Below are 27,928 nucleotides of genomic sequence, written 5' to 3' on the forward strand. Positions count from 1 at the left end.
TATGTGGTTTTATTCTGTATTTTAAGTATGTTTATGCTGTGAACCGCCCTGAGATCTTCAGGTGAGGGGCAGTATACAAAATTAATCGATTAATTAAGCAGCAGGGAGACTAGGCCCCCTGGCCACGCTCCAAGCTTTATGAACTTCCTGTATGGAGCAGCAGCAACAGCAGCAGCAGCATCTTCTGCCACAAAAGACGAGCAGAGCTGCCAACTGGCATGTTCCTGCGCCTTTAACAGCAGTCTGATTTGTGGGAGGCAGCTTTTCAGGGAAATGGCAGCTCAGCCGATTTCTAGAAACTATGCTGCTGTTTCATAGAAAGAGGAGCTGGGGGGAAAATAGTAAAAAAATAATAATATGGCCAGCAAGCCCAAAGCAGTCTCCGGGGGACTCTTCCATTGCACTATATTGACTTATCATGTAAGGCTCTTCCCAGCGCCAATGCAGCCCCAGAAACTCCAACCGGGCCTTGCTCGCTTGCTCGCGTGCCTTCCTCCGATTGCATTTGCAACGCTGCAGCAGCCGCGCGCGCGGCGGAAGGTTGTCATGGTTTCGCGGGTCACATGCGCGCGAGGTTTCCCCCAGCGCTGGGGGGCGGGAGATGCGGCTGCAGTCGCCGTCGGGACTGGCTCGTTCCCGGCTGCTGCTGCTGCCGCTGCACGGAGCAGGGCGGGGGTGCAAGGAACCCAAGGCGAGCAAGCAAGCGAGCAAGCTAACCTGCACCGGCAGTAGCAGCAGCAGCCTTGCAAGTGCCCGGTTGCAAGCTCGGCGGGGGGGAGCGGGTGGCTCGGGGACCCCCGCTGGGCTCCCCCCTCCTCCCTCTCCGCCCGCCCACCTGCCTTCCTGCCCCCCGCCCCACCCCGCGCGCTCCCCCGGGATGAGCATCTCCGTCCCGGAGGGGCTGACGGAGCTGCTGCAGGGCTTCACGGTGGAGGTGCTGCGGAGCCAGCCGGGGGACCTGCTGGAATTCGCCCTCCAGTACTTCGGGCGCCTCAAGGCGGAGGCGGGTCCGGGGGCGGCGGCGGCGGGGCGGCGGCAGCAGCAGCAGGAGGACGGGAGCGCCGCCGGCCAGCGCCACTTCAATGCGGGCCCCCCCGAGGCGCTGCGCAGGGCCCCCTCCGAGGGCGGCCGAGGGGTCAACTTCGCCCAGGAGCCCATGCAGACCGACTCCGAAGCGGACGACGACGACGACGAGGAGGAGGCGGAAGGATTCGCCGGTAAGCCCAGCCCCCGTCGGAAAACGCCCCCCGCCAAGGGAGGGCGAAGGGGGGCAGCGGAGGCCACTCCAGGCGGGGGGGGGAGTCTGCTTCCAGCCCCATTTCCCCCAGAAAAGGGGGACAGGGCTGACCCCGAGGCCCGCGCGCCCTTCCCCTCGGCGCTGAGGTGCAGGCGGGGGAACTGGGGTGCCGCCCCCTCGGGTCGCCTTGGCGTGGAGGGAACAAAGGCAGCGGGTCGTTTCCCGCGAGGGAGTCTCTTCCTGCCCCCCCAAAAGCTGCATTTCTGCCAGTAAACTGCTTTGAAGTCTATTTTTTTTTTTGTATTAAGTAGTACATAAATAAAATCATAATAATGCAGGATATTTGCCCCTGCAATCTTAGTCATTTCTTCAGCTACATGAACCCACCTCCCCCCACCCCAAAAGCTGTCAGATCCCCTCATATTTGGCACCACCAAAAGGTTCCCAGGGGCTGGGTTGCCAGCTTTTGGGCTGGCCTCTGCTCCTGTGCCCTTAGAAGAATGGCTTGCTCTGCAGATCAGCAGTTGGAGTAAGTTGGGGAAGTTTTTTGGCTGGGCGCTTAGGCCTGGAAACCCAGAGAGGAAGGTGTGGGGTGTCATTTCATTCACAAATTTGGGGAGGAAAAACAATTGTTTCCTTATGAATGGAACCATTCAGCAAATGCCTGGGTAAACACTTGGTAGAGCTGCCATGAGCCAGATGACACGGCTTCTGAGGCGGGATTTTTTCTTCTCTTCACCGTGTGAGCTGTCACTTGGCAGATCTCGCCATAGGGCAAGTAGCCATATCTTCTGCAATAGTCAGAGACATCTTTGGGAAGTGGAGGAGCAGGCCTTGGTACACCTGAGCAGGAAGCTCAGGATTTAGGGTACGAATAGCAGCATCTCCATACCATTCTCCTTTCCAGGGATGAACTGCGTGAGAAGCTCCTCATGTGATGTGCAGCTCAGTTCTGCTTCTTTGGATTTTGAAAGGCGCCCCCCCCCTCCAAAGCTGTCCTAGAGGCAGAGAAAGAAGGAGAGGCGTGATGAGCTTGCTGGCTTGTCACCATCCCAGCCCACTCAGTAATGAGGGGCTGTTAGCAGACTTATTCTTCGCAAACCAGCAAGAGGAAATGAATTGCTGGATGCCGGAGCTTTCTGTTTTCCCTTTGCTTCCTTGCGGATAATCTTCCCTACTTATCTCAAATAATGGAAGGACTAAGCTGAACCAACCAAGCTGGCCTTGGTGCGTTGAAGGAGAAGGCGCTAACTTTCTGTTTTTCTCAGGTGTCAGATGGGGGCAAGACCTCGAAGCAATGACTTTCTCTGAACACATTCAAATTCCCTTCCCTTGACAATTAGCACTCAGCTAACCTCCACAGATTTGGGGAAGATATAGAAGTAACAGGGATAACCCATATTTGTGGGTTTGTGCTCCAATGTATATATATTTCTCCCTGTCTCCCTCTCATGGGTTTCTCAGTTTTGGGGTGGCAAAACTATACCATAATTAAGAAAAGTCTAGGAAAGTATTGCTTCTTTGTGCTTTGAATAAGCATAGCTAGGAACAAGCTGGCAGTCATTGCAAGCAGTCATTTCAGAAGATAATGTTACTTGCAAAAGGGCTCATTGAGTGATGGTGGCTAATTTTTCCTTTGTTTTCCCTCCTCCTTGGAAACACACAAAGGGCTTTGCAACTGCTAGCAAACCTATATTGATCAACAGTTCTGTTAATGTGAAAGTTGACACTTTCTAAAAGGAGGATGAGGCTTTAAAGGGAAAGAGAACAAGCAAGGGTAGAGAAGTGCTGGTGCAAAAAGCTGAGAAATGCATTGGTTGTGCAGTGGGGAATATCCATTCAAGAGCAGCTGTAGGGGTGTTAGTTGACTGTAGGGGAATATGGCAATATTTGGCCTATGTCTTTAGTTTGTTGTTTTTCCAGAAATGGTTAGTTTTGTGATATTTATCTGTAACTGAGATCCTCTATTCCTTCATGGTTACAGGAACCACAGTTCTTTATATGGTTCCCATGTGGATAAACTGCAATATATTGTGGGAACCAACACTCATAGATGTTTTGCATGCCTTGGTTTGCTCCTGGGCGTCTGTTCAGCAGCGAGTTGAGGCCAACCCTGGCTCTGAGACTTGTGTATCTGTATGATGTTCAGGTTTATTGCATTCACATGCTACGTTTTAAGTCAAGGCATAGGCAAACTCGGCCCTCCAGATGTTTTGGGACTACAATTCCCATCATCTCTAGCTAACAGGATCCAGTGGTCAGGGATGATGGGAGTTGTAGTCCCAAAACATCTGGAGGGCCAAGTTTGCTTGTGCCTGTTTTAAGTAGACATATGAAACACCTTCCACTAGGCACCTCAGTGGTGCAGCACCGTGACTGTGAGGTTAAGAAAGCCACGGTTTTCAGGACTTTGATGCAAAATGGGAGAGTGGGTTTGTGGGATTTTGTACAGACTCGCTATGTAATATGGCATCCTCAAAACAGCTGACCAAAGCCTTGCTTAGCCTTGCAGCTTGGAAGATGGTGGTAGAGAGGACTGTAGGTGGTGAATCAACATTTTTGGAGGCTCCCGTGCATTAGAATCAGCAACCCTGGGCTTCCTGTAAATAGAAATCTAGCCTAGCTGGCTGTGGGTTAGAACCTCTTTCCCTGATTACCGTCGTTTATTTATGAGTGCCGTCTATGTGCAATGTCGCACGAAGCTTACCACGAACAGGTATGACAGGTCTCTGCCCCAGGGGCCTTCCATAGGAACTGAGAAATAACATAAGAAGGGGGAAATGGAAGCATGCATGGATAGACCGGGGAAGAATGTGTGATCATTTCAGTGGCTTATACTTTGGTTTAGAAGGGAGCAGCAGTTGGGAGGGCAATGGATGAAGACAGGTAATAGAGATGAGATAAAGAGAAGTGGCAGGGTGGTGCAAAAATCTGCTTCCTTGTTTTAGTTTTGTTGCATATGCAGGCAGTCTTTTTTTTTTTTTTAATGTGGGGAAGCATTCAGAAAATACATTCCCTGCTTGCCGCCAGAAGGGGCACAGCTTTCTCTATCAACTCAGGATTGCTCCCTCCTTCTACTAAGTGTGAATCCATGGATTTAAGACCCATTCTGCACATTCCGTAGGTAAAATGGTTGGAAAATGGACCAAACCTTTTCACTTTGTAGGCATGGAAACGGATGCTCCTCTTCGCACACAAAAAAAGTTTCCTGAATGTAGTAAAACTACAAAGCTATTTAGAGTTTTCCTCCTTAGTTTACTTAAGAGGAAGATTATTCAGAAGTACAACACTCCCTCTCCCCCCCACCCCACCCTGGTCTGAAGTGGCACAGTCCAGAATTCTACCACATTCTGTGAAATGTGTAGAACTCTAAATGATGCAGGTACCAGAGCCAATGATATGGAAATAGTTCTTCTTTTACAAGTACATTGTTCTGTACAATTAATCAGCAGTAATGAATATTATGCAAGTCAACTGGAATGAGTACAAATTGAAAATCAAATAGTCAAAACAAAAAGCAAAGTTGTAATTATTATTCTTTCAGGTAACTAAATCTTGGAAGTGCACATATTTATGTGTGCAGCAATTCAAGCATGCCCAAATTTGTATATTAAGAGTTTTGGGGGCCTTCATTCCCCCTCCTTACAATTGAACGTGCATGAATGAGTTGTTATATCTTTAAATATTTACAGGTATTATTATACGACAATTTTCAGGTAAAGGTTTGAATGTTTAAAACATACTGACCATGCAATCCTATACTTGGAGAAGAAAGTGGGGGACTTAGACTCAGATCAGTGTGTAGGATTGTTGCATTTTTTTGAATGTCTTTCCCCATATGAAATATTTCCTATAGCCAATTATGTCTCTTTACTGGAGAAAAAGTTTTTTTGAAAAAGAAAAACACTTTTATTTTTCAGTTTTTGAATATACCTATAACAATCACCATACAGTGGTACCTCGGGTTAAGTACTTAATTCGTTCCGGAGGTCTGTTCTTAACCTGAAACTGTTCTTAACCTGAAGCACCACTTTAGCCAATGGGGCCTCCCGCTGCCGCCGTGCCACCGGAGCAAGATTTCTGTTCTCATCCTGAAGCAAAGTTCTTAACCTGAGGTACTATTTCTGAGTTAGTGGAGTCTGTAACCTGAAGCGTATGTAACCTGAAGCCTATGTAACCTGAGGTACTACTGTATACCGTATTTTTCCATGTATAAGACTAAGTTTTTTAACCAAAAAATAAGGTTTAAAATTGGGCTCGTCTTATACACGGGTAGTGCTGAGGGGTGTTTTCTTAATTTGGAGTCTCCAAAAATAGGGGGCGTCTTATACATGGGGATGTCTTATACATGGAAAAATACGGTACCTCAGCCTCTCAAGAAACATTCCATGCATATACAGTGTAAACAATATAGTCAAGCATTAAGCAAGTGTTTGGTGTTTGTGTTCTTTGGTGTTGTGTTATCCTATCCGTAAGAGCTGTGCCTCTAGTGCTTCCAATATTGTGTTAATATATTTCTAGCTGCAGAAATGAAAAAAGAAGTAGGTCCTTAAACAGTAAATTCTTAGGATCATCTATAAACAAGATTTAATAAAGCTAGCCAGTGTGACGCGGCAGCTAAAAAAGCCAATGCAATTCTGGGCTGCATCAATAGGAGTATAGCATCTAGATCAAGGGAAGTAATAGTGCCACTGTATTGTGCTCTGGTCAGACCTCACCTGGAGTACTGTGTCCAGTTCTGGGCGCCACAGTTCAAGAAGGACACTGACAAACTGGAACGTGTCCAGAGGAGGGCAACCAAAATGGTCAAGGCCTGGAAACGATGCCTTATGAGGAACGGCTAAGGGAGCTGGGCATGTTTAGCCTGGAGAAGAGGAGGTTAAGGGGTGATATGATAGCCATGTTCAAATATATAAAAGGATGTCACATAGAGGAGGGAGAAAGGTTGTTTTCTGCTGCTCCAGAGAAGTGGACATGGAGCAATGGATCCAAACTACAAGAAAGAAGATTCCACCTAAACATTAGGAAGAACTTCCTGACAGTAAGAGCTGTTCGACAGTGGAATTTGCTGCCAAGGAGTGTGGTGGAGTCTCCTTCTTTGGAGGTCTTTAAGCAGAGGCTTGACAACCATATGTCAGGAGTGCTCTGATGGTGTTTCCTGCTTGGCAGGGGGTTGGACTCGATGGCCCTTGTGGTCTCTTCCAACTCTATGATTCTATGATTCTAGCCTTGGATCAGGCTGTATCACCAGTCCCATAAGAGAAGGGAAACCACTTGAGCGTGTGAAATTAACATTGCATACTTCCCTTAGGTTTTGTTTTGTTTTTAATTAAAAAATGTAAATCAAACGACCACGCTGAATTGGATCTTTCTCAATTTAGGGCAGTGGACTGCGTTCCAGAAAGCATGTTTTATCACCATTGATGGCACGAGGGGATTGCGTGTTCCCAACTCTGCTCAGAACGTTTCAGCTGCTGACAAGCTGAAATACTTTGGGTGCTGAAATATAGCACTCAAAGTGATAGTAAAACACAGGAACGCATTATGGTGGCTGTGTGACCATATAGAGCTAATGGGTCCCTAAGGATCAAAAGGAGAAACGGGACTTGCCTTAGGGGAAATTGATGATGAACCAGCCAAACTATCAATGGCTACTAGGCATGTTCTCTGCCTTCACACTTAGAGGCAGTCGTGCTTCTGAATACCCGTTGTGGGGAACCACAGGAGGGAGAAGGCTTTTGTGCTCAGTCCTGCTTTTGGGTTCCCTGCAGGCATCTGTGAGATAGGGATGCTGAAATGGATGGACCATTGGCCTGATCCAACATGGCCCTCTTCTGTCCTTATGGCTTATCACAAGCCTGGAGCAAGCTGTACCTTTAAACCACTTGTAATGGAATAAGTGTAAACCTAACATTCCCACAGCTATGCTCTCCGGGAAGGCAAATCCTCAGCTTATCATTATTGTTTCAGTTGTTATGCCACAGCCAACAGTTACATATGCAGTTGGGTGAAACTGTGTAGGTCTTGATTGGATAGTGCAGATGTGCACAGCAGCTCTGAACACTCATGAAGCCAATTATATCATCTGTGAACCCCGGGAGGCCGGGGGAGAAAGCCACCACACAATCTGAAAGTGGAGGTGCAAGCTAGAAAGAGAGAGACAGAGAGAGAGAATGGATTAAAATATCTACATTATGGCTGTCAAATTTGTGACTTACGGTAATGTTAAGAACTCGGTTGATTTAACTGTTGGTGAGTGAAGCCTTGTCACATTGTATTTGTAATGGTGGATTTTTATTTTTTTTAATAATGTTAATTTCTTATTGTAGGTGGTTATGCTCAAGCTGTATAAGAATTGCAAGTGGACAGCAGTAAATTAATACTTTCAGTGCCCTGATTCTTAGAGCACAGTTATTGTAAACAATGTCTTCGTGCTTCAAAACTATCTTTACAATGACAGAAAACCATTATTTTAAATTATTTGGTTTTCTGTAGATATGTTAGCAGCATTTATAACGTCCAAGAAATGATTTGGTAAGCACCACAAGCATAGGAATGAAACTGCCTTAAAATCCTCAATTTCCTTAAAGAGATTTATTATACAAACAGAAATTGACCTGGTTTTGAGTCTCAGTGGGACTTAACTTCTGAGCAGAGAAGTATAGGATTGTGCAGTTGAGCTTTCAAGTTCATGGACAATGAATATTAAAATAATGCGCTACTGTTTGTGCGCAGAAAATGGATTTATTTTACGGGGTTGTAATAAAGGTGTACAAATAGCCACTGATAACAGATATAGTTATGGTTAATTGATATATATTTAGCTTCAGTGGTGTTTAAGGTGCTATGCAGAAACTTTGGCCATTGATGCATTTAAAAGATGGGCCTAATTTAAAAATAAAAATAATGTGTGTTTAGACATACTAAAATTTCTCAAATCTGGATCCTACTCATTTTCAGTTTGTTTTACATCCCCTGCTAGTTTCTTGTTGCTTTTTTCTGTAAAGACTGTGTAATAAATAAATTCATTTTTCTTTTGTCCTGTATTTCATAAATCCCAGAACTGGGCTTTCTCCATGGATCACTTAAATAGCAGGATATGGATGAGAGTGTTAGTTTCAGTTTCACGCATATTCGTCCCAAGATAAAAAACAAAACAAAAACAAAATTATTTGATCAACAACTGCTGCCTTCCCACTGCACTCAGATTGTATAACTAAGAGATGATGAAATTAATGCTAGGATTTATAGAATTCTGTATGCATTTTTAAAAGCCAAAGTTTCAAAAACAGCACAAAAATATAAGTGTTTATGAATATGAATTTCATTGTGTATTTCTTTACTTTTAAATGGGCTTCTGTAGTCCAAACTAGTAAGAGAAACACTTATGCATAAACATCATTCTGTGCTCATCACAGCAGGGACACAACTGGCTGTACATTCCTCATATGCATTACATTACTCTTCCAAGCTTCATTTAAAAATCTGGATACATCATTTAATTGAGATGGAGATTCTCATGTAGGACCCCACACGACGTTGTCTGCAAATGAGGTTGAATTGGGGCCATAGTCTTTTGCATTTCGGGGCTTTCAAAAGTAATTATTTGATGTTGTGCTGAATGTGTTACACCAGGGGTAGTCAACCTTTTTATACCTACCACCCACCAAAGCATCTTTCTTGATGGTAAAATTTCCTTACCGCCCACCAGTGTTCGATGGAAGGAAGTTTCAGCTTGTGCTGTAGAACCCCCTACCGCCCACCTAGAATCCTGAAACGCCCACTAGTGAGCGATAGGGACCAGGTTGACAACCCCTGTGTTACACAAATTGATTGACTGGAAAGAATCCCAGGGCCAGGTAAACAAAGTGGTAGAAATGAATGGATTTCTTTAAATCATGGGGTTTTTGTTTTTTTTTTTAAAAAAATTATTAGGAATTTCAACATAAGAATTTATCCAAAATACATCCGCCTCCTCTTCCCCCCTCATTTCCCCCCTCCCCCAAAAAGAAAAACCCACCCCACCCCCCAGACGTCTCTCAGCTCCTCTCTCTGATTTCTCAACACATACTGTTCTCTGCATATTATAACATTGTATGAATCCTTAATTTATCTATCTATATATTACCAATAAAAAGTTTGTGAATGTTTATTCAAAACCTGCCAAGGAGTCTAGTTCGTTTTGTTGTTTCTTTAAGTACTTTGTAAAAGGTTCCCATTCTTCTTTAAAGTCACAGTTGTCACATAGTTTGTGTGTCAGTTTCACCAGTTCCGCATAGTCCGTCAGTTTCTCTTGCCACAGTTCTTTAGTCAGTTCTTTCCTCATTCTTCCATCCTTGTGCTATTAGGACTCTTGCCGCCGTTGTTGCATACATGAAGATGTTTTTTACTTTCCTTGGCAGGTCTTTTCCTACAATCCCTAGCAGAAATGCTTCAGGTTTTTTTACAAATGTTAAATGGAACATTTTCTTCAACTCATTATATATCATTTCCCAATTTTTTTTTTTATTTTGCTGCAATCACACCACATATGGTAAGCAAAATCATGGTTTGACCCTGGCCGGATCCTCAGGCTCACACACTCATGCCCTGGTTTCCAGTATAGGCTTGCAAGGCAACACAAACCAGTATTTGTCTGAATGAAATGGCAGGCTGGCATGACTCAAACCAGGAAAGGTGGGAGGAAATGGACACATGAAGGGAATAGCAAGGAGAAGAGGAATTTGAATGTCCAGTCAAGGTCTGTGGTTTGGTGTTAGGTGACTAGAGTTGCAGAACCGCTTGTTTTCTGGCTGTGCTCCTGTGCATGCTAAGAGCTGTGTGACAGGGAGAAATTCAACAGTGTGCCTGCTGGAGATGAGCTGCTGTGCTCATTTGGCCTGACACTCCTGTTCAGATCCTGGTCTTGCTAAGAAAGAGTTAACTCCAACTCGCTCAGTGTGATTTACTGCTGGCTTGCTCCTGACAGAAGCAGACTTTTCCCATCACATTACTGAGCAGTACAAGTGGGAGCATTGCAGGGAAAGGGAGAAGCATCTTGGACTCATTTTGGACTCAGAGCTGTCCATGGAGGCGCAGGTTAACTCTGTGTCCAGGGCAGCTGTCTACCAGCTCCATCTGGAACGCAGGCTAAGACCCTAGCTGCCCGCGAACTGTCTCGCCAGGGTGGTGCATGCTCTAGTTATCTCACGCTTGGACTACTGCAACGCGCTCTACGTGGGGCTACCTTTGAAGGTGACTTGGAAACTGCAACTAATCCAGAATGCGGCAGCTAGACTGGTGACTGGGAGTGGCCACCAGGACCATATAACACCGGTTCTAAGAGATCTGCATTGGCTCCCAGTACATTTCCAAGCACGATTCAAAGTGTTGGTGCTGACCTTTAAAGCCCTAAACGGCCTCAGTCCTGTATACCTGAAGGAGCGTCTCCACCCCCATCGTTCAGCCCGGACACTGAGATCCAGCGCCGAGGGCCTTCTGGCGGTTCCCTCATTGCAAGAAGTGAGGCTACAGGGAACCAGACAGAGGGCCTTCTCGGTAGTGGCGCCCGCCCTGTGGAACGCCCTCCCATCAGATGTCAAAGAGATAAACAATTACCTGACATTCAGAAGACATCTTAAGGCAGCCCTGTTCAGGGAAGTTTTTAATATGTAACGCTGTACTGTTTTTAACACTTGATTGGGAGCCGCCCAGAGTGGCTGGGGAAACTCAGTCAGATGGGCGGGGTATAAATAATAAATTATTATTATTATGATTATTATCATCTGACGGACTTTCCCATTCAGTGCAACTGCTAAAAGCCTTGGTGTCCCCTGAGGCCTAAAGCAAGTTACTCGTTCTAGCCATTCCACATAGATGCACATATAAGCCAGTATCCATTAGTGAGCCAGGATCCACCGGTGGGTCTTGGACCGCTTTCAGGTGGTCCCCAATACCACTGTCTGCACAGTACCTTTTTCCTTGCCTGCCCTGCCTACTAGCCTTTCAGCTGGACCAATGCCAGAAACAGCAACTCCTTGCGTCCTGAGTAAAGGTAGTTTCAGAGATGGAGAAGTTTGCAGGCAGGGAGGAGGGAAGGAAGGTAGCTCTCCTCCGAGAGGAAAGGGACAGAGGAGTTGCTGAAGGAAAGTGGAATACGAGAAGCAAGGTTAATATTTAATAATAAACTGGGAATAGAAAGGGGTAAGAGGAAGTTTGCTATAGGAGAAGGAAGTTCGTGTAAAAGGACCAGGGAGGAGCAAAAAGAGAAACTGGCAGGGTGGGTGTTTGTATAGGGTACAAGAGAAGTGGGAAAGGAACATTGGAGAAGAAATTCCTGGAGATGGGCAAAAATACTTTGAGAAACATGTAGGAATGTGCAGAGAAGATATAGAAGAAAGAAGCCTTCTCCACTTAGGCCTCTGGATTAACCATTTTGTGACTGGCGAACCTCAGTAATTTTTAGCCATCTCAAGTGGAACCTGGAGGTAGAAAGTGTGAGAACCCCTGTAGTGTTGTTAGCCGCCCTGAGCCCGGCTTCGGCTGGGGGGGCGGGATATAAATAAAATTTTATTTATTTATTTATTTATTTATTATTATTATTATTATTATTATTATTATTATTATTATTATTATTGTAAAGGGATCCCTGACCATTAGGTCCAGTCGTGTCTGACTCTGGGGTTGCGGTGCTCATCTCGCTTTATTGGCCGAGGGAGCCGGCGTACAGCTTCCGGGTCATGTGGCCAGCATGACGAAGCCGCTTCTGGCGAACCAGAGCAGCGCACGGAAATGCCATTTACCTTCCCGCTGGAGCGGTACCTATTTATCTACTTGCACTTTGACGTGCTTTTGAACTGCTAGGTTGGCAGGAGCAGGGACCGAGCAACGGGAGCTCACTCCGTCATGGGGATTTGAACCGCCGACCTTCTGACCGGCAAGTCCTAGGCTCTGTGGTTTAACCCACAGCGCCACCCGCGTCTCTTATTATTACTTCTGTTGTATTTCTATGCTGCAAATGACCTTGAGATCTAAGGACCAATGGCAGTATATAAATTTAAGAAATAATAATAATAATAATAATAATAGCTGAATATAGATGGAAGAAAAATATAAGACAAATCTAACAGGAAGAACGCATGCATTTCAACAACAAAAAGTTTGCTTTTCTGATTCCCCTCCCACCCATTGGTGAACTAGTTCTAGGTGTTTGTTTTTGTTTTTGGGGCTGCCTGTTTGGTATAATGTAAGCGAAACAGCATTTTTCTCTTCTAAAGAAGTGCATTGTACAACATTATTTTAAGTTTACATTTTAATAGACCGGGATTTATCATGCGTGTAGGCATAATTTCAAGTAGGGCTTGCTTGCTTTTTAATTGTTGAACAGAAGAGCCCATTTCAGCGGGTGCTGCTTTTCCACCTGGAAAATGTACAAATAGGCTCACACTTTACCTCCATCCCATTTCCCAGGAGGCCCGCATGAGTGGGAAAGAAAGAAAGGAAGGAAGGAGGGAGGGAGGGAGGGAGGGAGGGAGGGAGGGAGGGAGGGAAGGAGGCTCTCTGTTTCAGTACATTTACGAGACAGTTCCCAGATCATAAAATAAAATGTTTCAGGTTTTGGGTTGCATTCAGCATTAGACACTCTTAGGATAGACCCATTGAAGTCAATGGACATGGCTAAATTAAGCCAGTTTTGGTGTGTTTACTCTGTGTTAAATCTAGCTGGGTAGGACCCTTGGGTTTTTATTTTCTTTTTAGAAGAGAAGAACTGAAGGGAGGAGGAAAAGCTTAGAAGTAGATCCCCCCCCCCCCCGGACAGGTGGAGAAAATTGGTCGTCTGCAGTTCTCATCAGCCCCAGCTGGCATTGCCAATATTTAGGGTTGATGGGAACTGGAGTCTAGCAACATTTATAGAGGTCTGCAGGTTCCCTTTCCCTGCTCAAGGATAAAAATATATGCTAGGAACAGAATACTTTGGGGAGAAGGGACCACACATTCACATGTCTTAAACGGCACAGTAAATGGATGGTTAGGAGGGAACCATTATGGTCCTATGATCTAATTCTGCCATAGCGAGCATCTTTTAGGGAGTGCCATCTCTGTTCTTTCGTTTGAAAAGCTGTTGGAGGATAAAATGTGGTTGATCTTTGGGAAGTGCTTTTTTGTGGATTGCTGCGTTTTAATTGCCTCAAGTGTTTACAGTAAGTGATAAAGGAGAGAGTACGAGACAGTGATGTCACCAAGTTCAGTGTTAGAGATGGAGGCAGCTGATCTCTTGCTGTTCCTCTGCATTTTGCTGTGTGTCTAGGGAGGTTTCTGTAAATCTCGGCCAAAGGAGAAGTGGCACAGCCATTACTGTTTCTTGCCTTATGGCAACGCAGGAAAATTGTTGCAAGATGCGTGCGGTTCTGTTTTTCGCTTCATCTTAATGTGATTGGTTTGCCACTTGTAATTGTCTAAGTATCATGAGGAATCTCTTCGTATTGTGTGTGCTGTGTCTCTCTTGTTACATTGCTCAGTTTCGAAGCAAAGCTTTTTTGAAACGGCCCCAGTGCAGGCAATAAATAAAACATTTTAAGAATGTCCTTGGTTGGGAGAAACCCAGTTCATATTAGATTGTTGTGCATGCCATAGAAGCGTTTGTCTATTTCTCATTTCGATTTTTTTAAATTATTATTTTTAATGGCTGAATTGTTTTGATTTTTCCTAAGCATTAAATTTTAACCTGAGCTACACTGTTGCAGTGCAAATGCAAAGCTCTGAACATCTTCAATAATATCCATGTATATTTATACCCCAGATGGGTGGGGTATAAATAATAAAATTGTTATTGCATGTTCTTGTTTCATTGAAAACAAGAAAAATAATTTTATATATAAAGAGGTTTCTAGGTCGTTTCTATCCATGTAGCAGACTTTGGGTTGTGATCCAGCCACACTTAAGCACTTCTAAGTATCAGCCAGTAGAACCCTCTTAATCTCAGGGGTTGAGCCCCACATTGGGCAAAAGATGCCTTCATTGTAGGGGGTTGGACTAGATGACCCTAACTCTACAATTCTATGGTTCTATGATGGACATGAGTAGGAAAGTTCGCATCTCTCCCAAGAGGATCAGTGGGATTTAAGTTTTTTGTGGACAGGGTGAGCCATTTTGCTTCCCACCCTACTCCAAATACTGGGAGAAGGGGTTCCTTTGTACTCTGAAGAGAGTATAAGGCTTGTTCTTTCAATGTGGCTGTGTAATGTCAATAGCTTTTCAGTAACTTGGAGCAGGTATTGTAGAGCATGGGTAGGCAAACTAAGGCCCGGGGGCTGGATCCGGCCCAATCGCCTTCTAAATCCAGCCCGCCAACAGCCTGGGAATCAGTGTGTTTTTACATGAGTAGAATGTGTCCTTTTATTTAAAATGCATCTCTGGGTTATTTGTGGGGCATAGGAATTTGTTCATTTTATGCCCTCAAAATATAGTCCAGGCCCCCACAAGGTCTGAGGGACAGTGGACTGGCCCCCTGCAGAAAAAGTTTGCGGACCCCTGTTGTAGAGCTTTTGTTACCTGTAGTGAACTTCATCATTTGTTTGTTTTGAGGTCATGGTCTCCATGCAAACGAGTTTTGTGGGTTTTCATTGCATTTCAAGCCGTACCATGGGACGTTCAAAACATGGTTTCAGAGGCACAGCCATGCTGCAATAGATAGGTGTATATTTTGATGTGGTTGTTCCAGGCACATGTTGGATGCTCTGGGGCATGAACTAGGTGTGGGTGCACATCAGGCATTGCTTCCTGGCTTCTTGTTCTTATCAGCTGCAGCTGATAGGATCTTCGCATAGTTCTAGCCAGAACCTTAGCCCTGAGAGTCGGGTGACCCCAGAGAGCCTATCTTGTGCCACTGCTTGCTAGAAAATTTCCAGAGCTGAGGCTATCCTTCAGTCAAGACAGTTAATAGCTGATGAGACGTACCAGTTTTACTTCTCTGCACCATCAGGTCAGTTGAGCACCTGCCTTTCTGCCTGAGAGCATTAGAAATAAGCACCTTTGTAACCTGTCTCCTCTGAAACTCATGGATCTTTTTCAATAAATCTTTTGCTGTTTGCATATTCTCATTCTCTGTCTGTCTCTCTCTCACACCATGACTCAAACACTAGAGTGAGCATCTCTTGATATATATTTTTGTGTGTGTGTTTGTAAAGCATGCACAAGACTTATACCCTGAAGCAGTTTTTACCTTCCTTCCTTCATTATTTTGTGTTTATAGAGTTATCGCTGTACTGAATCAGGATTGGAGTTTGTGCTCATGTAGCAAAATATAGTAGCAAAAGTCTGCTGTATATATTACAGGCTTAGCACCTGAGGGCCCCAATCCTGCCACTCACCACCTGGCCTAGGGCAGGGCCTGACAGGCTCCATAAAGTACTACCGCCGCCGCCCTGCTGGGCAGAGAGGGCTCTGTTGTCGTTGTTTGTTGTTGTTTTTAAATTGCTGTTATTTTTTACCAATGTCATTGGTAAACTGTGATACTAATGCTGTATTCTTAGTTTTAGATTTTGATTTATGTGGAAATTGTTTCCCATTTCGTTGTGTATTTTTTAAAAATGTGGTTTATTTATTGTTTGTGACTTTTGTAATTATATAAATCTTGTCGTGTTGTAAGCCGCCTTGAGCATTGTTTTTCACTGTGGAAAGGTGGCATACAAATAAAATGATGGTGATGATGATGATTGTATGTACATAGCCTGCCCAGAGCAGTATGGGGGGCTGGTTTCCCAGCACATGGTACGGTTTTCACATAGAAGATCTTGGATTCAGTCCCTGGAATCAGCTGTTAAAAATATTTTAAGAAACAAGGTTGGGTACCTGGCACCTTAGACAGCAGTAGACAGTACTGGAATTAGGTAGGCCAGTGATAGGACTAGGTATATATGGTAGTACCTTCATATATTTTGGAAAACATGTCATGCTTCTGCCAGTCATGTTTAGGGAAATTACTGCATCTACATCTTGTCACCTATATTTGTTTGATTTTACTGTGCCATACAGTGAAAATTCAGAGGCTACCTATGAATTTGTAGATCCCAGCTGCTTGGTGTGAGATTAATGAGCCTTCCCATAGTTTTCAGAACCGAGGCCCAATTTTTTTAATACTTGGTAGATTTTATTTTACTAGAATTGCCTTCTTTTTACTGGAATAAATATTTAACACTCTGTCAGAGATCAAAGGGGTTGCCTAGTAATATTTGTATCTGATCACTAGGGAGAAAGTTTCCAAGCTTTCGATCTAATTTGTCTGCTTTACATGCCATGGGGAACTTACTCCTAGTCTTCCCTACCAGTTCCCCTCCTTCCTTTGCAAATGCAAAAGGGGATGAGAGCCGACAGCAGGAAGAATTCCCTGCAGACAGGAGAGGCCTTGTTAATTTAGCCTGAAAGTCTGGACCCTTTGTAACTGGATTTTTAAGTTCCTTTGTCTCCCAGCTCAGTTTTCAAGGCCTGACTTGGCACCATTGAGTCCTCCTGATACCAGTTTCTCCACTTGGTTTGGGAAGTGGGAATAACTGGTAAGGGGACGCTGGCATATGAAGCAGAACTGAATTTCAGAAGGACGTTGGTGTCAGCTTGTAATGAGGATGGGATGTGGTGAATTCTGAATTTACTAGATCCCAACTCTTAAGTTTGCAGACACCACTAACAGGAAACAAAAAGGGTTTGTTTGTTTGTTTGTTGCTTTTTGAACAGTGTGTGTGGCATGTACATGTTTGAAAAAGCAAGCTATAGGGATATCAATATTATTTACAGAACACCTGATTTTTATTCTTGGCTTTCAAAGTCAACTAATTTTGTTTGTTTGTTTAGCAGCTCCACTGCTGTTGGATGCAAAATTATTTCTGTTCAGTGCCAGGAGTTGTATCATTGATTTGAAAATGGCTTCTATCTGAGTTTAAAACCAGTCTGTGGCCCAAAAGCAAATGATAGGAATCAATATGAATTCATGTTCATTTCGATATATGAAAAGGCTGCACTATTACTAAGAGTAGTTTTATTTCTGAAAAAACCAACTATATTCATACTAGCTTATGCCCTATCAACTCTGTGAGGTCTCCAGCTTTTACTACTTCCACAGAAGATGTTTTCAAGATGGCACCTGGTATCTGATGTCTGGCTTGGTTTTCTTTTTTATGGTGGTGCCATTGTGTTTAAGATGGTGCTACGCTAGAGAAAGCTAAGGGGCTGCTTTTGGCACCTACCACTGTCTTGAAGTATTATTATTATTAGTATTAGTATTGCCTGTCCTTCACTAGGGCTGGGTGATAACAGCTTTTTAACACCGCAGTGTATCACCAGCCAAACATCACGATATAGGGATACATCACAATGTTGAAAAGTGGAGGAAGGAAGAAGCTGCATTGGCCCTCAGCCCCACGAGGCCCCCGGCTCAATGCAGCTCTTCCCCCCGGTGTGCTGGGTGCTGGTGATGGAGGGACTCAGGAATGGCAGTGGTTTCACCTGTGATCTACTGCTGGGTGAAGGTGCCATTGTGCTTTGACCCTCAAACTGGTCCTGGGTGATGTATCGCTACATCACCCAGGCCTACCTTTCACCAGCAGGTCCCAGGGCAGTTTACAACAATTTTAAAATTCAGTGTTAAAAACAGGTGAGGCAGTCACAGGAATTCTGAAAAGACACACCTCAGGTCTCAAAGTCCAGGGTGAAGAGGTGTGTCCTCAGCATTCACTGAAACTGTGTAGACCCACCTCTGTCGGGAGGGAATTCCACAACTTGGGGACAGCAGGATGGCCCCCTCTGCTGATCTGATCACCTGAGAGAGGGTTTGCAGGGAAGGAGGCAGTCTCTTGGATCATTGTGTTTCAGCAGTGGAACAGAGAGGTGTCAAGTGGCTTGGAAAGCGTTGGGGTAGAATGCTAGAAGGGCAGTCCCTGTGGGTGGTTATTTGGTCTGGCACAGAACGGCCCCTCTCTTTTCCTTAACGTCATGCTGTTTGTGGGGCAAATTGACATAAACATCTCTGCATAGGCCTGCCCACCCCAATCTATTGTCTATGTACAATCTACACACTATGTACAAAGACACACCATGTGATATGGGCGCCATTTTGTTCCTAGAGCAGTGTGAGAAGATGGCAGCTTTCCTATTCTAGATTACATCTAATAATGAAGAACTGCATAGATCACCTGGAGCATTTTTGGCCCATTTTGTGTAGTTGGAATCAAACTCTCTAGTTGTGCTGATTTTAATTAATAAGTCACCGTTGTGACTTGCTTGTACTCAAATGGCTGCTATTGATAAGGGCAATTGTAGATTTTTTTTACACCTTGGGATATAAAGTATAGGAGCAAAACTTTGGTGGGGGCAATAGAGGTCCTATAATTCATTACTTGCGAAAGGAGTAATATATGATTTCTGAATCCAGGTAATTGCTTCTTTAGAAAAGACCAAATGAAGTTGTCAGTGACCTATGTCGGACTGCTACGGCTAATGTGTAGTCACAATGTGAAACTTAGTGACCATGTGTAGGTTCATCCTACTACTTAACAGATGGTTGGTAGTGAAGGATATCGAATGAAATAACATATACATACATACATACACACACACACACACGTACGTTATATATATACAAATTATATATACACAATGGTGATGGTTGCTGAAAGAGATTTAGATGTTGTTTTAGTTACTGCAAAGTTCTAGATCTGTCTAATACGCCATAAATATTTATTAAAATTCTGCGCAATAGCCAGGGCATCATGTACTGAATTTCAACTTTCAAGTGATAGTTAACAACTGAGTAGGGAAAGCACATATGCCACGAAAACAATGTAATGCTGGAGCTATCATGTTTAGCAAGTAGTAGTGATAGTGTTAATTGAAACAAAATGCAGAAAGAGATAAGAACACAGTAAACCCTTTAAAAAAAACATTTTCTCAGTAAGCAGGGCAAATTTTAGTTGCAGCTGTCTATCAGTTGTGCACTGTCAGGAAAACTGCAATGGGATCAAGCATGCTGCAGGAAAGGACGGACTTTTGGCATCCCTCACACTCTCCCCCCCCCCCCATCTCTGAGCTGTGCTTTCATGTTCCTGCTCTCCCTTCCCTCCTTCTGTATCTATATATCTATGCATAATATTAAATTTTACCCGCTTGGATTTGGCTGAGCAAGTGACGTCATCGGAAGAGATGAAGGCTGCCCTCCCTCTCTCCCTGTTTATTATGCACTTCAAATACAGAAAGGAAACCTTCTTCCTGCTGCTCTAGTATTTGTCTGTCTTGGAAGTGGCATGCATACAAGGAATTGCAGGCGCTGATGCAGTAGAAGCACCCCTGAAGCGTACATAAGGCAGAGCAGATTTTCAAAGATACTCAGCTTTATGCAGCCCTTGCTTAGGTATGTAAATTAGGTGCACTTGGGGCATGCTGTGGCATCCAGTTAGGTACTTGGGTAAGCACACTAGATCTGATAGCTCCTGCTGTCTTCAGTCACAGATGCTGCATGCAGAGAACTTTGAACACCTGACCCTCTTCAATTAGCTGCTGCTTGGGTACATAGACCTTAAGAAAAAACGTGGCATGCTCATAGGTGCAGAATACTTTTGATGACGCAAGTCAGTCTCCCTAGCAACGAAACAATAGCATAGCACTTTCTCTCGGAAAGGCAAGAAGAACATGTGCCTGGAGAAAACTGTTTTGTAGTGTAATTATCAAGTTTATTTAAACAGAAATGCTTGGGTTTTTCATCACCATTTATGTACAGATGTCATGCTTTCGTTTTGCACATAAGCAGATTCAAAAGTAAGGCAAAGGAACACAACAGAAATCATAACACCGGTTGAGCTATAATATTGCAAAACTGACTTCCTTGTACAGTCAGTGAGCTTTGAGGTTTGCTGCATCTTTCTTTTTCTACCGCTATGCAGCCAGTGTTTCAAGTTAGAACAAATGTTTTTTCACCATTGCTGTCACTTTTGTTAAACTTGGACCTGAGAGGTCCTTTCCCCATTCTCCAAACTTTTATGAATTCGGTAGCTGCAGTTTGCATGCTGAATTGTTCAGCCTCGAGGGATTCTGTCTTCATTTCAGTGGGAGAGGGAAATTGGCAGGAGTGAAAGGTGTGCTTATAAACCTGTCCTCTCCATTAAATGGAATGCAGACACCTGTTTGCAGAAGAAGCCTTCCTATGGACTAAGAGCTGGGAGACCTGGACTCCACCATTAAGCTCACTGTGTGAACTTGGGCCATTCACTGCCTCTTAGTTTAACATACCCCACATATAGTACAAATGGAACAAATAAATGCTTTAGAGTTCAGTGGAACTAGGACGACTGTGGAGAGATCCTAAGTAATCAATATCTCAGCTTCATCTGCCCCCGCAGTAAATGGGGATGACACTGACCTACTTAGAGGGGTCTTTTGCAAGGGAAAATAGAGATTATTAAAGTCCAGTGAATGTCCTGGGAGTGTTCAGTGCTATAGTTTAGCTATGGAAGCTTAACTATAGCACTGAACCCCATGAAAATCAATCTTTGCTTTCTGAAAGAATTTGTGGAAGTCTTTGTCCCAAGTGATGCCTGTTGTCTTTGTCCATGGAGTTTTCTTGGCAGAGATACTGGAGTGGCTTGCCGGTTCCTGCTCCAGGTAGATCACGTTTGGTCAAAACTCTCCACTATGACCTGTCCATCTTGGGTGGCCCTGCACGGCATAGCTCCTAGCTTCTCTGAGTTATTCAAGCCCCTTCACCATGGCAAGGCAGTGATCCATGAAGGGGATTGAGGGCACAAGGAGAAGGGGATGACAGAGAATGAGATGGTTGAACACTATTCTCAAAGCTACCAGCATGAGTTTGACCAAACTGCGGGAGGCAGTGGAAGACAGGAGTGACTGGCGTGCTCTGGTCCATTGGGTCATGAAGAGTCGGACACGACTAAACGACTGCCGTATTTTTTGCTCTATAAGACTCACTTTTTCACTCCTAAAAAGTAAGGGGAAACGTTTGTGCGTCTTATGGAGCGAATGCAGGCTGTGCAGCTATCCCAGAAGCCAGAACAGCAAGAGGGATTGCTGCTTTCACTGCGCAGCGATCCCTCTTGCTGTTCTGGCTTCTGAGATTCAGAATATTTTTTTTCTTGTTTTCCTCCTCCAAAAACTAGGTGCGTCTTGTGGTGTGGTGCGTCTTATAGAGCGAAAAATACGTAATTCAGCCATTTCTGGAGGGGAGGGAGGAAATGTTGCCCAAAATTGGGATGGGGTAGGTGAAATTTTAAGATTCTTGGTGAGGGAGTTGGCCTTACAGATGGGGTAGTTTGTTTACCTGGTGAAGTTTGGACTGATAGTGGCAATTTCCTCCTGTAAGTGTGAGGGGCCACTCTGCCCTCGGAGACTGATGGAACCTGATGTGTTTCCTGAATGCTTGGGGGGCGGGGCGGCTTTGCAGCCGAGAAGGCTGACAAACATGTTGATGCTCTGGATTTGCTGTGCAACAGTGAGATGAAACAGGAAACGTTCTTGCTCTTGAGAGTTCTCTCCAGTGTTTGGGTTGGGTTCCTTGGAATTCTGGGGAGCTTTGAGCTATGAAGCAAGACAGACAAAGAGTAGAGAGCATAGGTGGCAAATCCCACCAGACACTGGTTAATGCACACAATTATGCTTACTGTGTGGCAGTGTGGGTTGTGAAGATGGCTCATTTTTACAGCTGGCATTGCATCCTCTAGTAGCCAGCTGGCAGAGTTATTTCAGACCGTCTGGAGGTCGCTGACTGTCAAGAACCGGTGGGGCTCTGAGGGATGTGTGGAGGAGGCAAGGGAGCTGGAGGAAGATCTAGAGGGAGAGGCCAGGGACTTGTGGGGTTCTTTTCCCATCTATGAGGCAGGACTCGGGGCTGGGGGAAGAGGAAGAGGCGGGGCTGTCCAAGACAGGGGAGGAGTTGAAGGAAGGATCAGGAAGGGGAGGAAGAGAACAGTCCCTGAGAGAATCTGGCCATTAGGATCTCCTCCATCCCCTCCTCCCTGTCTCCAAGGATAATGAGGGGCTTAAAGCGCCAGGCGCAGCAGCAGCTACCATGCCAGAGAAGTCGCAGGCTGATTGCGCAGTGCACATTTCACTCTGGTGAAGGGATTTAAGTTTGGGAGAGGCGTGGTTACGCTGTTGCTTCAGTGGTCCACTTCAGGGCACTATCCTGGGGAGTAGATGCCTAGCTAGCTAGCTACATAGCAGGAGTGGCTTGCATTTCCTGTGCACCTTGGGAGATGCTGTAATTGAGTACAATTGAACTACCACCCGTTTCTTCTCCTTGGGCTGTTCTCTGTGGGGGAGGAACTTCTGGAGCATTTGAGGACCTGATGTGGCTATACCCTTCGAGGATAAAATTGCTCAACTTCAGAGTGATCTTGACGCTGCAGTTGTTGCACTTTTGTTTACGTATTTATACCCGGTGTTTTCCCCTAGCTGGACACAAGGCAACTTACAGGCAAAACCTCAGACTTCTGCCATTGTTTTAAACCACCACTTCCCCCTTCTTATTGTCTCTGCCTTCTCATTCACATGCCATGGCTACTTCTGCTGAGCAACATGGCTTCTCTTTTGCTTCCTTCTCCTACCCTGACCTCATGCACATCCAGGATTGTGACACTGCGCTACAAATCCTTGAATGGGGGTTGCACGTTGACAGCATTACGTTTTTATGTATATAGGAAGAAGAAGATGCTAATAAGAATACTTGTGAGGTAGTATGATGCATTTTCCACAGCAGCCTCCTCATGGCCGTCTTGTAAAACGAGTTACTGGTCTGGTGTATACAGCAGAGAATTGCTTTCCATTTTCCCCCTGTGTTGTTTATTCTGCCTCTCTGTGTGGCCACCCTGCCTTGACTTCCCTAACAAGATCACAATAGTTTCAACACCCTGGATATCTCTAAAAGCAGCAACTGTACTTGAGCTTTCTTGTAAAAACTGTGTTAGTATTGGAGATTTACAATCCCCTCACCCTCATATTGGAAATGGCCTTAATTAAAATGCCAAGAGGGTGGTTTGGTTTTCATGGCTATTCCCTTGCTGCCTTTGCTGTCTCTGCCTTTTTTCTGCAAATAGCAGTCATGGTTTTGTGCAGCAGGACAGAAAGCAGTTCCCTGGGGACCAAGATGTTTCCCCTGTTTGCCACAGCGAGATGCGCTCTAAAGCAAACTGTCACTGAAGGTATCAGCTTGAATTTCTTAACCAGAGAAGATGGGTGCTGTTTAGTGGAAAACAACATTTGTCATATTTTGGTTTCTTGCAAAGTTCAAAATAGATATGAAGATGGTTAGGAAGTATTAGCGGTTGGGTTAGACTTGCTCATTTGGAAGCTGTTTTCTATGGTGTCATCAGCTCTTAATGCCTAAAATCACGTGGCAGCTAAAGTTATTGTTGTTGGCTTAATTGAATAATCTGCTTACATATAATACTGATGGCCAAACTGGGTTATATACTGTTGGTAAATTGAGAGTTTGAAAGGGCTGTATTTGATTGAAAGAATTTGGAATTTGTTATACATTATTTTTTAATGTGCTTCACAGTCTTGGTGTTGCCCTCCCAGCAGTTCTCTTGGTTATAATCAACAGAGTCTTGCGGTATCTTTTGTGTCATAAGCTTTCTTGGGCAAGAGCTCACTTCGTCAGATGTATGGTTTATGTACCCATAATACAGAGAGACGGGGTGATCATGGATACTTCTTACAGAGTGAGGCCAAACAGTGAAGGATTACTTTGCAAATGCATTTGAGAATGAGATCAAGTCAAATGAATGAATAAGCATCACCCACTCCCAACTGTTCATGAATTGGCAAAGCAAAATAAGTAACACACACAAAAGCCTACAAAGGAACAATAGTTCATTTGGAGTATTAGAGGGTGGGATTCAGGCTGATCTTTGAGAAAGTACTTTATACTGGTAATATAAGGTAAAGGTAAAGGTACCCATGCCCTTACGGGCCAGTCTTGCCGGACTCTAGGGTTGTGTGCTCACCTCACTCTATAGGCCGGGAGCCAGCGCTGTCCGCAGACACTTCCGGGTCACGTGGCCAGCGTGACAAGCTGCATCTGGCGAGCCAGCGCAGCACACAGAACGTCGTTTACCTTCCCACCAGAGAGGTCCCTATTTATCTACTTGCACCCGGAGGTGCTTTCAAACTGCTAGGTTGGCAGGCGCTGGGACCGAACGACGGGAGCGCACCCCACCGCGGGGATTCGAACCGCCGACCATGCGATCGGCAAGTCCTAGGCGCTGAGGTTTAACCCACAGCGCCACCCGCGTCACTGGTAATATAGTCCAGTAATATTTCACTCCTATGCTGCAGGTTGGGGATTTGAGTGACGCTGAGATGGTACAGTCATACCTCGGGTTACAGATGCTTCAGGTCGCGCGTTTTCGGGTTATGGGCATGCCGAAACCTGGAAGTACAGGAACGGAAAGTACTGGTTTTGGCGCTCGCGCATGTGCAGAAACACCAAATCGCAACCCGCGCATGTGCAGATGCAGCTCTGTGGGTTGTGGACGCTGCGGGTTGTGAATGTGCCTCCTGTACGGATGACATTTGCAACCGGAGTGTCCACTGTATTCACAGCAACCCTGCAGTGTTGTCCATTGCTGTTATTCTTCCCACCCCGCCCCCAATCACTGTATTAGCTTTTAAAGCCATAAATGCACTTGGTTCAAGGTACTCTAGGGAGAACCTTCTCCATATACCCTGATCTGAAACATACAGTGGTGCCTCGCAAGACGAAACTAATTCGTTCCACAAGTTTTTTCTTCTTGCGAGTTTTTCGTCTTGCGAAGCACGGTTTCCCATATTGAAAATCAATTTGAAAATCGCATTGAAAATCAATTAATGCGTTCCTATGGAGACCGCCTTCAGACCAGGTCCGGGGACAGCGGGGAAGATGCGCTGCGCTTCCCCGCTGTCCCCGGAGCTTGCGGGGCTGGCGGTGGGGAGAAGGGCTCTTCTCACCACCGCCAGCCTTCAGAAGAGGTCCGGGGACAGAGGGGAAGGCGCTCTGCGCTTCCCCGCTATCCCCGGAGCTTGCGGGGCAAGCTTCGTCTTGCGAAGCAAGCCCATAGGGAAATGTGTCTTGCGAAGCGGCTAAGAAAACGAAAAACTCTTTCATCTAGCGAGTTTTTCGTCTTCCGAGGTGTTCGTCTTGCGGGGTACCACTGTACACTAATACATTTTGGTGATGGCCTTCTTTGAGTCCTGTCCTTTATTTAAATTAGATTTGCAGGAACAAGGGACAGGGCATTTTCAGCAGTGGCAAAAAGCAAGTTGCCCATCGGGCTAGTGCATTGAAGAAGAATGGCGTGTCCAACAACTTTGGCTCCTCTAAAAAAAGCTCAACATATAACATATTTGCCCTGCAGCCCCAAAACCTCAACAACTTTTACCTCAACCCCAAGAAAGGGGGTATATCACTGCGTAGTCTCTTGGTAGTTGGCCACCCCTAAAAAACCCCCAAACCCCTTTTATCCCAGCTTGCGTTTTGTAGCTGCATTTTGTTACTTTAAATCTTTTTAAGGCTTCTAGATTGTGGGTTTCATTTATTCAATTATGTATTAATGGTTGTTGTTTCTTTTGAATGGTGATTGCTAGTCACCATGAGGCACTATTACGCCACATGGCATGATACATATTTCAGAATAAATATGTAATGTTTTGATAATGGAAGGGGCTGTTTGTGCACCAGCCAATCCATTCAGTAGGGAATGGCCTGTGAGTGCAATCCTGATGTGAGTATCCTATACAAGGGAGGGTGAAACGGCATTTCAGATACTACAGGAAAGAGCAGCTGGAGAACAAAAAAGAATCATATTTTGCATTTTGTAACATTTCTCCCTTCGTAACATTTAATAGTAGTGTACATCTGTAACTAGAAACGGAAATTTCAAAGACACAGTTGAAATTCAGTGACCTTACTCATACTCTTTATCAAGTGCAGTGGGATTACTATAAAGGCAGAACAAGTATAAACACTTTAGAAATAGTTTGCTGTAAAAAAAAGAGGGGGGAAATAGATCGTTTATGTTGCCATCCCGTGACTAGTTATCTGCTGTACCAAGTAACTGAAAATTCAAAATGTATGAAAGGTGTTTCATCACAAGTTTTGTAAAGGAGATCTGGCCATGGACATCTGCTGGTCTTTTTGGTACAGAAAATACTGCAAATAAAGCATAAGTAAAATCTGAGAACAGGCCTGCCATTTCTGGTGCTTTGAGCAGGGGTGAAGCCTGGCTAGGCCTAGCCTCTGAGAAACTTGTATTCCAGGTCTATTCCTCCTTTAGTTCTTGAGAGGTAGACCTGGCAACTAGACCTTGGGTTTGATTCTACTAAACAGCAGGAGCCGGTACAATGGGACTTCTCCCTTCTCCTCCTGTGCTTCTTAAGTCATCACTGAAACCCTCAATTCTCCCCCTTCATCCCTTCGGTTTTTGCAATGCAGCTACAATCCACTTCACAGCTCCCTCCCTCATTTCCCTAAAAAATGCAACTGCAGCACATCAGGAAAGGACCACTGGACTATAGGGTTGTTACACTACTCAGTCTCTCCCCGCCCCCCATAAAATGGGCTGAGCTACTTTGGTCATGTGGATGGGAGGGGAGCTGGAGCCCAGAAACATCTGGAAAACCACAGCTTCCCCATCCCTGAGACCGAGAACTTGAATCTCAAGAGTTACTACTGGCTGCCTGAAGCCAATAGCCACATTTTGTGGGAGTAACGCTTAATTCCCCCCCCCATTCCCCCCCCCCCATTGTGCCGATGCTTTTTAACTCACTGCAGTCTTGACATCATTTATGAAGTGATGCACATCATGGAACTTTTTCTTTCAGTACATTTTTAATTGTGAGCAATACTTCACGTTGCAGTACTTTACATTAGGAAATGCTTGTGTCAAACTTGCACATCAATTTTTGCAACTATCCCCACTCCTCCCAAGTCATTGGAAATGAGGTCTCAGTGGATGGTCAGAACGTTATAATGCTCTTTCAGCTGTCTCTGCCCTCGCTTATAGCCCTCGAGAGATCTAGCATGGCTGCTCTTCTGATAGAATGTGACTTTCCCAGGCCTGGAGTTCTGTTATTCAGGACCTAGCCTGCGTTAGCTGGCAAATGGCTGATTACACTCCTGAGTTAAAGTCCTTGCACATACAAACAATAAGAATAACATTGTGAATGAATCCTTACGTAGGCAGGAAAAAGACAATGTGGTTTTGAAGGTTGGTGGACTGTGGATTAGAGGGACAAAAGAGAAGTAAATTTCACATGACTTACGCTGGTCCCCAGAATCGTTGCTTTCAAGTCTCTTGTTCCTTTAAATTTCATCATGAAGTGACGTTTTGAGAAATTTATTTTACTGTTGTATCTAGTGCACATTTCAACAAAGATATATATAAAAACAAACAAACTGTAGTAACTGCAGTATGTTAGAAATGTACTTCACATAGCTAAGAGATTGTATTCTGTTTTTTTTAAAAAGATATTTATTAAAATTTTCCATTGTAATACATTAAAAAATCAAAAAAGAAGAAACAAAAAAGTTTAAAAACACATAGAATTCACAATCCTTATTTTCAATAACATATTTCCCTGACTTCCCCACACCTCCCCCTCTTATATTCCAATTCAAATTGTTGGTTCAACAAGTTCTTGTCCCTAATTTTTAACCTTTTTATATTTTATATTTTA

At 44.5% G+C, this 27,928-nt stretch overlaps 1 protein-coding gene across 2 annotated transcripts in view; it reads left to right on the plus strand.

Moving 5' to 3' along the window:
* Positions 1-614: 614 nt before the first annotated feature.
* The window catches only part of PRKAR2B (protein kinase cAMP-dependent type II regulatory subunit beta), a 61,982-nt gene continuing 34,668 nt past the window's right edge, over positions 615-27,928 (plus strand). The window contains exon 1 of one of the 2 annotated variants that reach the window (XM_053405188.1): positions 615-1,217. In XM_053405188.1, the coding sequence (XP_053261163.1) occupies positions 878-1,217 (340 nt within the window). In that variant the 5' untranslated portion in view covers positions 615-877. The remainder of the gene's footprint in view (positions 1,218-27,928) is intronic. The other variant, XM_053405187.1, reaches the window with a different exon arrangement.

Source organism: Podarcis raffonei, chromosome 10 (genome assembly GCF_027172205.1).
Source record: "Podarcis raffonei isolate rPodRaf1 chromosome 10, rPodRaf1.pri, whole genome shotgun sequence".
NCBI lineage: Eukaryota > Metazoa > Chordata > Lepidosauria > Squamata > Lacertidae > Podarcis > Podarcis raffonei.